The sequence below is a fragment of the Megalops cyprinoides genome, chromosome 10, assembly GCF_013368585.1.
Source record: "Megalops cyprinoides isolate fMegCyp1 chromosome 10, fMegCyp1.pri, whole genome shotgun sequence".
In the NCBI taxonomy this organism is placed as follows: Eukaryota; Metazoa; Chordata; class Actinopteri; order Elopiformes; family Megalopidae; genus Megalops; species Megalops cyprinoides.
This window is the reverse complement of record NC_050592.1, coordinates 16,373,858-16,386,503: the sequence shown is the minus strand read 5'-3', so window position 1 is coordinate 16,386,503 and position 12,646 is coordinate 16,373,858. Positions and strand designations below refer to the sequence as shown.

General features: G+C 41.6%; 1 protein-coding gene across 1 annotated transcript in view; it reads right to left on the bottom strand.

Moving 5' to 3' along the window:
• Positions 1–12,646, bottom strand: part of LOC118783954 (raftlin) — a 53,298-nt gene that overhangs the window by 9,665 nt on the left and 30,987 nt on the right. Inside the window, exons 5-7 of the mRNA XM_036537894.1 lie at positions 11,063–11,552; positions 5,998–6,198; positions 615–730 (exon numbers count right to left, since the gene is read on the bottom strand). Coding sequence (XP_036393787.1) covers positions 615–730; positions 5,998–6,198; positions 11,063–11,552 — 807 coding nt within the window. The remainder of the gene's footprint in view (positions 1–614; positions 731–5,997; positions 6,199–11,062; positions 11,553–12,646) is intronic.

The following is a 12,646-nucleotide window of genomic DNA, read 5'->3' as shown; positions in this document are numbered from 1 at the left end:
GACTGACTGTAAACAGACATTTCTTTAGCATGATGGACTTCATAACATCTGACTGAGGCATAGATGAAATGAACAAGCAGCAACACAAACCACAAGGGGAACCAGTCAAACTCTAATTGTGTTAGACGAAGATATCTGTGCTGCAGAAAGGCACCTTGCTCAGCTTGGGGGGGGTGGTAGGCAGGATTCGACAGGGTACTAAGAGAACACAGAGGGGAACAAACTGCTCTTTTGTCAGTTATAGTGCCCAGGGGGTGTAAAGACCAAACTCAATTACAGCGATACTGTCAGAATACATGCTGGTACCCATACCAGTGAAGTCCAGTACACACAAATGAGTATAGGAAGTAAGAGGACTCATGACAGACTTCATTCACAAACAAATCAGAACTCAGACCCATCACAGTACTAATAGGTGCTTGTTCACTGATCAAAGGACAGGTGGTTTGACACCACAGCGCAGATGTTATCAGAAATAATTTGTGGTTGACCTGTGGGCTAAAGTCTAGATTTAATCTAGACAGTTATGCGTTCTGCTGGTTCTCTACAGAAGCAAAGGTATGGCAAGAGATGTATTATGGCGACACACCAGGAACAATGAACAATTCACTCACATTAATGACAGTCCACTGCTCCACAACGATGGCGTCGTATGGCGTGGCTGTCGTGGAGTCTCCCTCCAGCCCTTCCTGGAAGATAAACACGCTCTCCACTGACTTGGGCATCACATCTGTGGAAAACAGACAGGGATTCATGCAGCTCTCTGCCTCAGGAGTAATATTTGTTTGCATGGGTCATAGCTTTGCACCATGTGAACTCTATAAGGTTAGGCTCTGTGTGCACATTAGCATGATGTAGGTATGACACATTGCAGGTTAGGCACCATACACACTAAAACAATCCCTGCTGCATGCTTACATTTCAATACTGTTTTTACAGGTTTATGACTACGTATAATTGTTCAGTATCCACTCTACTTTATTCGCATGAGCATGTTTTTCTTATCATGCCACACGCCTTTAATGCATTTTGTTATGGTGGGCATGTAATTTCCTCCAGATAAGAGCATCTGCCAGTTAGATAAATATATGTAAATATAAATTTGTTTGTGTAGATAAATATATTTATGTCTCTCAAAATACAGACAGATAGGCAAGGCCTCTGGCCATCTTTTCTCTTTGTAGTGGTCAGCTTGGTTTGAAGAACATAAGGAAGGATAACAACTCCAACTGGGCATTGAAGGGAGAGAATTCCTCTACCATTCTATGCCTCTTATTATTCCACAGACAATCCTCTCCTAGTCAGAGCGCATTCTTATTATCTCTTCCACGTTTGCACACTAATACTGTTTGTGCTGGTCATGTCTCTTGTCTGAGACACTCCAGATTTCATTATTACCCTGTATAATGAGGATCAGGACTTGGGGGCAGGAGGGGGGATTCAGGAGAAGACATGTCAAGACTCCTTTCTTTTCTCTGAAATCCATTTAGGCCCTGCGCTCGCTCTGTGAAAGACATCTCTCTGCCCTTGCACTCCGAGATATTGTTCCCCCCTTTCAGTCATCTGATGCCCTTGTTCAATTTGTAATTGGAAATCGAGCCCTTTCTCTGATAGCCTTGCCGGACCATTCAAACATTGAAACGGATGTGCAGAGACCGAAACAACCTGGAGCGATTCTTTCAGAGTGTCAGCTATAAAAATGTGCAGGGGCCACAAAGAGCTCTTTGTGGAGAGGTTGTTCAGGTGAGAAGCATGTGGGCATCTGTCTCTTGCCTCCGGCAGTTGGGGGAATGCTTCTCTTCACCAAGATGGACTTGACAACGGTCTGAAGTGAGGCCGTGGTCTAGGAGTATAGCAAGGATGACAGTGACAGTCTGGCCAGTGTCCTGCTGACAGAGAAGGGCATGTTCTAAATGAACCTGTCCAGAGTCCTGGTGGATAACGTGATTTAGACATGTCTGCCTGTAACAGTTGCAGAGCACCTCTAGACACTGCTGTGACAGCTAATGTATTTTTAAGTGGGACAGGCAGAGGTACCAGGGAAAAGTGGAGCTGCTAATGTATGTGGATTAAACATGACAACTTCACCTGGTGCCAAAGGTCACAGAGTTCAAGCCATATGCCTGTTGTTACTAGGCAAATCTTGGCAGAAGTGCTAGTACAGCTCTTACTATCACTTATGCATACACATGCACAATAATACTGAGACCAAATAGTAGCATTACACTGAGGCAAATTTATGTATGTCTTTTTTCCCAAACCAGTGGCCCACGTACCGGGAAAATGAGCGGTTTCTCTTCACACTGAAATAAATCTGTCTGGAATTTCATACTTCGCATTGTAGATCTCACCCTAAGCATTATCCAAATATACAAAGCAATATGCACACAGTTATGCATATGAATGTTTCATAGCCGTGGATACAAATCCCTTATGAAAGGGGAGACAGCTTTGGCAGCGTGCAACAAAAGGAACTATTCGCTCAGTGTCTCCCATCCAATGAACATGCTATATCCATGGCCCGGCAGACTCGAGGTGGAACACTGCTCCCTGCAGCGTGGAGCTGTGCGACCCGCCATCTATGAATCTTTAATAATGCTCTTATGATGCCCATTGCTGTGCGTGTGAAAGGAGGGCAGAGAACCTGCAGATTCAGTAACATTCTAATTTCCTGCCCTCTGTGCAGTGGAGGACCCCGGTGATGAACCCATGCCGCCTACTCTGCTCCTTTGGGAGCAGGGGAAGTGTTTTTTTTTTTCCTCCTTTCCTTTCACCATGGAGACGAGCACGGGGACGTTGGCTCTGGGTATTTCCCTATAATGACCCCCGCCATCTCCGCTAACACACGGCCACAAGATATGACACAAAATCGCTATTAGAGTGCTGTCATTATAATCGCAAATTGGGTTTGGAAGGATGGCAAATTTTCATCCTGAGAGATTTTATTGTAGTGTATCACACTAAGGCATACCCTGGATATTTATAGGGCAGAGGCTGTTTGAGCATTGAATCTCATAATGAATTCAGAAAATGTTTTCAGGGAGAAGCTAAATTTGGACCATGTCTGACCATGGGTTCTCTCAAGCTTGTTAAACGTGTTCCTGCTTTTGGAGTAATTAGTGATCTATAAAGAAAAGTCTGTAGGAAAGTTATGCTTTGATATCATACAGCAGAAAAACTCATGGGAATTCTGCTTAAAATGTTCGCCTGTATGCACCTATTGGATAACAGGCTATTTACACGTTTGCTGCTAAGGAGGCATATTCTGCACAATTGCATAGATGTTACATTTCCATTTCCTGTGCAGAACTGAATCATCCTTTAGAAATGAGGTAGTTTCCTGTGTGAATGCCTTTTTCACACATACCCACAATAATCAATTGTGCTTCCATTTGTGATCAGTATGTAAATGCTGTGAAATCTGAGTAAATCTGACACATTCGATCACTGGTCCTCACTAAAGGTGATTTTATGCTTACATTTATATTTAGTCATTTGGCAGACACTCTTAGCCAGAGCAGCTTACAAAAGTGCATCCAATAGGGTTAGGCAATCATCTGCTCAGCCACTAAAACAGTAGTACCACCCATGAAATGGAGTGCCATTGTGAGAAATATTTTCACAACAGGATTAAGCGTTGTCAATGGACATACAACGTTAAACTACTACTGTACAACATGCTTAAGCTTAAACAAGCTTAAACCATGGAACCTTAAACAACACGGGTTTGTACTGTCACAACACATATACAACTGCAAAAGATGCAAAAGTTTGAGGTGCCACTAGGCTTTTATCTTTTAGGTTTAAATCAAAGTCTTTTCCATTTCCAATCAGAAGACTGCAGCATAGTCCAGTCCTCAGGCAGTATCTCAGTCAAACAAGGGTTAGAGGAGGAAGTCTTTGAACACCCGGATGTAAGTGAACATAGACTGTCAAGAGTGGAACACAGTGTTGATAGTAATGATGATGTCAGGGTACCTGTTGGTGGTTGTGAAAATACCTCCACTGAAGGATGAAATCAGTCTTTCCGAGTAGGTTGCTTATGAGAGGTTTTGTAAAGTTCTTTGGAATGTGACCACTGGTGTGGGAGCCAATGTGACAGGCCCTCTTGAAAGGGGGAGTGAAAAAGTATGGTCACGGTCAGAAAGTTGAAATGAGGTCATTTCGAGGCAGTTTGTGGTGCAACTTCTATTGAATAGAAGGTCAAGACGGTCGCTAGCCTTGTGTGTAGGGAAGGACTTCCAGCTTGAAGCTAAATGAATGAAGTAGTGGTAAGAAGCTATCTGACTACAGGTTATGTAAATGAACATTGAAATCCCAAGAAGGATGGAATATTGCTACACGTTTGAAATGAGTATGCCAACACCCTCACCCCTCCCAGAGGGCTGGAGTGTATGGGGAGAGGAGTATGTAACAGACAGTGCAGCCACTGTGGCAGTGTTATCAGGTGGTATCCAGGTCTCAGTGAGGGGGAGAGATTGCAGTGATAAATGAAACGCATATGGCAAGATGAAAATTAGTTTTTTTTTTGAGTAGCAAACTGAGAGTTTGTTGTCTGTCAGTGCAGGGCTGGGGGAGTATCATGGGCATGTCAAGTTGGGAGGAGAGCCATGATAGGTGTAGCTGCAGCGACGAAAGCATCTGGCTTTCCGATCAGAGGTGAGAACTAGTATAGGATATTGGCACACTGTGCATATGTCCTCTCTGTCCTTCCTCAGTGTACTCCCACAGATAGACTCATGTCTTTGTACTACTGAATCTTTGTGAGGCTAGGTATACAAGTCTCCCACTCCAAGCTGCCACTTAGTGAAATACAGCTTAAGAACACAGGGCCTACCACATTGCTAACTGGGCAGCAGCCAAGTAGACAGTTGTAGACACTAGACCAAAAATGGCTAAATAACACTGGTTTCAGGAACTGAAATGGCCAACGGTTGTGGGCCTGTTATATCTACATTAGAGAGAAAAGTCCCTGGGGAAGTCTGTAGGAAATGAGGTGAAGCAAAGCCCTTTTAGCAATATGTGGGACAAAAAGCTGAGAAACCCAATATGCAACCATCAATATTTTCTCTAAGGTTAGTTATTCATTTCAGGGCAGCGCTGTGGACCAATGAAAGACCATAAAAATGGCTTCAATGAATTATAACAAGCTTCATTTCACAATCTCCAAAACCTAATGTACTGTATGCAAAGATGTGCTAATTTGATAACAGCTTAATTATCTGAGTTTCAGGGCTGCTGATGCATTCATTTAAAGCGGTTAATTAATTATGACAGTTTTTTTGAACAATTGTATACTGGAGAATTTATCATGAATCACTGATAAATGACTTCACTGTAGGGTACAGCTATACTGTGTACACCTTATCACTGCTCCACACTACCGACCACATATTTTTTTGTCCATCAAGATCACATTTTTCTAGGGACACCTAAGGGTGTATCAGTAGTTTACATTCCAGTTACAAAGAAACAAGTTTTCTGTAAAAAAGTGTGTAAATATTTGAAAACACCCCAGGTAAAGGGTATATTTGACATTCTGCATCAAACCACAAAATAGGTCAATGGCACCCCCAAAGCAGATGTGTAAATGCTTGGTTCATGCAAACCATTATATTTCCTATAACCACCCAAGGTGTCTTACAATGCTCTGGAGCAGGGGTGCACAAACTAGGGTCTAAAGCCTCTTTGGTCCAACACCCTACAGTCTGACGCTGGTCATAGGGGAAGCATTCTAGGATAATACTGTAATATAAAAGGGGAAAAGAAAAGGTTTTCATACATAAGGGGGAAAGAAAAAAAGGCACTTTTGAAGAAAAGACATTTTTTTGACTGGAAGATTGTAGCCTGGTTCTGAGGCATGGTTTTGAATTAATAATGCCCTGTAATAAATCTCTGAACTTTGGGAACCCCTGTTCTGTGAGTCTGTGCCTTTTGAGAAAGAGTGGTGTGTGGTTGCGTGTGTTTTCTCTGTGTTCGTTATCTCAGGAGATGTACCGTTTTCATTCAGGTGGAAGTACCCATCGACGAGCGAGGCGCCGCTGTTGAAGTGGTGGGTCATGTGATCGAGCCAGTTCGCCTCCACACCGCTGACCCCCTGGTCACGGAGGTGGACGCGTAGGGGGACCTTGACGGTGTAGTACTTCAGCAGACCCTGTTGCACCCCTGGATGGTTAAACAGGGCGAACACTTCCATCCCTGTGAATATGGACAGAACAATGTCATGATGTTTAATTATCATTCACCAGTCTACCAGATGCCCTCATTCAGTGGCTACATGCATGCTAAGAATGCAATTAATGTGACTACGACAGTACTCCAAGCTAGGCAGAATTAATGTAAACACCTTATTATGTTTATTTTAATGCAATTAAGCTGACATAATCTCAGTAAGATATGTAGAGCACTCTGATCTTACTTGCTTTAAAATAGGACTACTGGATCATGCAAACACTTTACTTGTACTTCACAGTGTGTACTATATCTGTCTGAGGAAAGAGAAAATACATTTTCCTCCTTAATGATGTAACTGATGGTGCTGATGCTGACGCTAGCTAGCTGATGAAGACCTCTGAATCCACTTGAGCTGTCATCTACTGATTTCCAAAATGCTGGTCAGGAGGACAACCTGGAGGGACTTGTTTTGCAAAAGAGATACACCTGCATCAAAGACAAACGTGTAAGAATGAATAGCCTTTGCAGCTATTGCAACTTCACCTGAATGAAAGTGGTAGGACAGGACAGGGAACAGTAGCTATGGAGTTTACAAGGATACCCTTTGGCAAAAGCCTCTGTGAAATTGTTCATTATTTACATGTAAACAGGAGTATTTGTGAAATGCCTCTTTTTGCAGAGACACTGTAGACAGCTTAATCAAAGCATTGTCTTAATCGCAGTATTGACAGTGATTGTATTACTGTGTGCGTGTAAATGCAGTCACTGTGATTTATACAGCTTATGTATGACATATTTATAATGCACAGGTGGATTTTTGAGGCAGCAAGTCTGATAAATAAATTAGCTTAAGAGTACTTCAGAGGACTACTCAACACTGGAACCCACAACTTTCCTGTCCTTAATTCTTTTGTATTCTCCAGACTGATTCCCACAATATCTCTCAAGCCCACACACACACACACACATGCACGCTTGGGACAACAGGTCAACTGCACAACATTTCACAAAAAAGAATTACATTATTACATTATAGTCAAAATTATTTTGTCTGCTCCTGATCCAAGATTAAGAAATAGGTCTTAAAATGCACATTGTTTTATTTAATAGCTTGCATGCATTAGATGTGCTGCCAATGTCAGATATTTGTGTTGTCTAAACTCACCAGAAGAGCCCCGAGACTGCAGAGTCACAGATGTTGGTTCTTTATTACACAATAAATTATCTTATGTACCACCTGTGAGAAGTGTTCTGATAAAATGCCTTCAGGAATGGCTATAAAGCCACTGTAAGTATTTCACTTCTGTAAAACTTTCTGAAAGAAACTGGAATATATATAAAGACAAAGGCCAGTTTAACAAAGCCTGAGGTGTCAACATTTGTTTCAGTGCAAGAGATGTCCTTGGGCTTGGTAGTAATGTTGTGTTTGTGTTGAGGATTACAATAAAATCAATCATAAAATAGGACAAGACACAAGTATGCATATATGCTTCTTGGATTACAGAAGCTGAAAGGGGCTTTGGAATACAGATGTAATCGTAACAATATGACAACAAAAAGGATAAATTAAATACATGAAATCTGTGGATTTCCAACCACTCTATTTTGTCTGGAGTCGAAAACTGACTGCCTTGGGATCTTTGGACTTGCTTGCCTTGACAAATATGACATTGTAAAAATTCCAGCAATTAATCCTTGCTGTTGTGTGATTTCAATGTCAAAGAAACCATCACTGTACTTAGAAAGTCACAATTCAGTATGCTAGAATTTAGAATGACATATGCATGTATTTCAAGTATTCAGCTATTTTTAAAGACAATTATAAAATTTTGCTTATTTGAATAGGTTCACAGAAAGTTAATTGACAATTACAAGTACAGTTATTCATTTAGACATAATAAATTGCTGTTGATTACAATACACAAGTATGGGTATTTAAATGGCAAATGAGATTGCTGTACAGCTCTGAACAAAATTTGATTTTGGCATGGGACCCCAGGGGTTACCAGGCTTAGCCAGAACTGCTCTATAGAGCTCTTTCATGTCAATTTGAGCATCATTAATTGAAAATGGCAGAGCTCTACAGTGCTTAACATGTTGTTCTGTTAGCAAACAGAGAATTAGCAAGCTATGTATCCCTTTCCTTGACTGCCCCAGCCTACCTCTATAGTCTGAGGATGATTCTAATTCATTCATTAATAATAAGCCATGTCAATATACTCTTGTTGAGGGCATGACTGTTTACAGAGTCTTTGAGCTGGTTTGTGCTAATTTAATAGAAATAACTTGGACTACTGCGCCTTTTGCACGTACGCTCTCGCTGGAAAGGCTGTTCAGCCACACATTGCGTGAATCATAAACGGCCAGGGCTCATTTGCCTCCGGTCCTCAATCAATCGGGGTCTAAGAAAGGATGAATCATTTAACAGCTGGTTTATTTTTGGCATGCTTTAACTGATGTGACACCCAGTCACTAAATTCACACAAATTTACCGCCAGTCCCTCTCGAGAAGAGCGGATGTATGTGTCACACCCGAAACGGCGAACATCTACCATCGTTTCATGAAATATTAATGCAGAAATATGAGGCGAGGTCATCGTGCTAAAATGTTCTCATGCTAATTGCACTTCCTGCATATTTCCATGATTTCAGGGAAGTGTTTTTTGGAGGGAAGAGTTCATACAAATTTAGCAGTCAGATGTCAAGATGTGTTGCAGTTTGTCATTCCAGTGTCACATGAGAGAAATCAGACAGCAAACCTGTAATCTGAAGCCTTAGCTTGTCTGTGCCAATTAAGCGTTTCGGCATTTGCTGTAAACAAGCAAACAAGCACATGCAGGCAATTAAAGACGCTTGCCCTTCAAGGCCATGTCTGAACCTGACTAAACCCTGTGGCAAGGGCAGTATATTCCCTCTGATACATTCTATGATTTTCTGACCTAAAGAATTGCTTCCAGACATGGCATTTACTTCCTTCATTTTATATTTCTATAATCTTCAGCCTTTCAACTGATTACACTCTAACATTAACCTACTTTTTGGTTATGAATAATAAATGCTGTGTTTCTTTAAGAGTTTGCAGTGGTTGTTATTTTTTTCATAAACGAATGTATGGTTTTAGATTATGTGTTTAACAGATTGTCTAATCCAGGCGGATTAATGTAATTGATGTTTTAGTCATGTAAGAAGGTGAAATCTTTTTGAACTACCCTGCACGTTAAGGCAACAGCTGTGCCCCACCCAGTCTGAACATGTGGCCTTCTGCTTGTATTGATGTATCGAACAACTGTTTCGCTATGGCTCTAACACCCATGCAGTAGTAATCTAGTGTATCCAAGAATCCATTTCACCCAGGCCATCCACTCCAAACCTCCTGCCCACTGCAGCGGGGTGTTCTGATGTCAGGTAAAACATCTACGTATGATCAAATGTGTCACATTGAGGCTCCTCAGAACATTGTTGGACAACGTTTCAATTACATAGTGGCGAGATCATGAACTGTTACATGCTTGAGGTAATTAATATTCACAATGTGTTCCTTTCAGTGTTAAATGTTTTAAATGTGGTTGATAACATGTGGATAACAGAATCTGTGAAAATATGTGGCTCTAGATTTCTGTAGTTTAACTCCAGGTACACAGCTAGCCAGTCATTTGACTTTATTTTAACAATATATTTAATAATGTGTGCGGCACCCTCCCATAGCCGTTGAATATTCTGCTACACCCCCTCTTAAACTGGACCCCATAATGAAGCAGAGGGTAGTGGTGGGTTGAAGCCAAACGTGGTGGCCACAGGGTGGGATGGAGGACCACGCAATGGTGGAATTGTGCATCACTGTCAAAATTTTCAACTGACACCTGGAAGACCTGCTGAGTTTATTTCCTATACAAGTGATGACTGAGTTACACAACTAAGAGACGCACAGAATAAAAACAACAGGCCTAGCGACCCTCAAGGATTAGACTTGCCGATGCATAACCTTGTGTAGGGAATTAGAATCGAGTGATTAAATCAGGACTCCTTCATTAGACAAGTACTGACTCAAAGCAATTTTATATGAAAGATTGCTGTATCCCCTGACAGATCCACTTAGCATTCCCTGACACAGTGGTTCTCAGCATGGTATTCAGTCTCACTACAGAATTGACTGCAGGGCAAATGGAGTAGGCTAGTTTGGCATGTAGCTAATAAGCAAAACATAAAAGTGCATATAATAATGGAGCAATCACACCCGTCAGGTGGAGTGATGTCACTAGTAAGAGCTTTATGGCAAAGGCATTTTCATCTTACTGTGACACCCGGTCCTTTATCATTATGCTAATGTCACCATGCTGTGGAGTGAGAGGCTGGAGTTCAATTCCTAGATCCAGCAGTTAAGCTGATAACAACCACAGAAACCTCCACTCGCCACACTAAATGTATATATATAGGATAAAGGAATAAACCATGCCTACCCCTGCATTTTCTCAATATAAACGAATGCCTTTGGGTGGTGATGTAGTCTGTGGAGAAGGCAAACAAAGAAAGGGAGGCTCTGTGCACAGAATCCAAGGCCCTTCACATTAGTGCAGAAATTGAGGCTCTGTGGATTTTCACATTAAGTGAGGCTCTATGCATTATCACAGACTGCACACAGCCAAGTTGGAATGGGGTTTTTCAACACCACCTATCAACTTAAATACTGTTATGAAGCTGAAACCACCTCTGCTGACAGTGCACTCAATGTCACCTTAGATGTTTCTCCATACTGATTGTCTCATCATATTTTTGCCATTAGCTCCCATTTTAGCAAGCTTTTGTAAAGTGGACATTGAGTGAACTCTTTATAACATATGACCTAATGGAGATTCACTGTTGAGGCTAGTTTAGAGTAGAACATACTCACCACCTTTGGATGTAGAGAGGCCTGTTTTGCTTTCGGTCCCCTCAGGGCTCTTTGGTTTGTTGTTGTTATGTGTTAGGGTGTTGTTCTCCATGGTCTCCGGGTGTTGGTCTGGTTGGCTGGCCGGTGAGGGGGAGTCAGGAAGAGGGGCCCCATCATCCTGGCGGGCTGTTACACTCGTGCTATCAGTGCTCCCACCATTCCCGGTGTTTGAAATTGTAGTCCCCCTTTCCCTCGGCGTGACCTCTTCTCCCTCACAGGCTGGGCTCCTGCCCTCAGTACTGGTCTCCGCGCCACAGTCCTGATGTTCCGATCCACTCTGGGGCTTTGGGCTCTCATTTGGTTCTATCTCCTTTGCCAGGATAGAGCTGGGACTGGAGTGAAGGGACAGCGAAGTGTCCTCTAGGGCACCCTGTCCGGTGACTGTGGCTGTCATGCCTGGCTGCTGTACGAACCCCACGAACGAGACGCCCTGCTCTGCAGCATCTTGGATCTGAAGAAGCAGAGAGAACCATCACTCACCCAGCACAGACAGACATGGCTATCTTGGTATGTGCTAATATCGTTGTTGGACAATTTTAGAATTTGACTTTTATAACATACTGTCACGCCAGTTCAAAATCAATTTTTAAATTCTGTTGCTATCTGATATGTCCTTGTCTTGCTAATATATTTTGGAAAGTTAAGGAAAGGCAAATGATTATTCTGTAATGAGGAAAAAATAAGTGTCTGTAATTACACAGATAACAAGAACTTTAATAAATGTATTGTCTATAGTTGCTTCAAAGTTACTTCCTCTTTACATCTGATACCATTGCTATAAGACACAGAGGACACAGTAGCACACATGGCAATGACTCCCAAATGTGCGTAAAATGTCTCCACTGCGAAAATAGTGCACACTTGAAACTTACTGCACATTTCTTCTCATTATCAGCAGACATTTCAAACTCACAATTTTGTTACATGGTGTTGCAGATGTTTTTAACGTTGCTTGAAAACTGTATCTATATGAACTGTTGGGCCTATTGGCATGAAGTATGAGTATGCATAATCTTTCGCATTCTCTGTGTAAACATGTCTGATTTGCAGTATATAACAACATGCGTCACAAACGCCAGTTAAATTGCACATTTTTAGAAATTTCACAATGCATAAGCAGAAATATCCATCTACCAAAACAAACCTTAGAAATCAGGTAAACAATGCCCTATATGGGCAGAAACACAGCAGATACAAGCAGTTTATCTTAAAAACCCTGATAAATATTTGCTTTACCAAACAAATATTCATATCTCTTTCCAAACAAACCCATTTCATTTTTTTTTTTCAGTTTTAAACAAACTAATGGTCTGTTGTGTTGTGTTGTGTGTATGGTTGATTGATTCATTTTTTTCCACTGACAAATAACAGACAAGTACAATAATTTGCACTTCTGATTTTCAGGGGGAATCAGAGGAGACAAACAAATCACTCCTGTCAGATGTTCAAATTAAACAGGAGACAACTGTAATGTCTGCCATGTATTTGTACCTCATTGCATCCTCAAATAGCCATGCTTTTTCCAATTTATTGTCAGCTGGCATT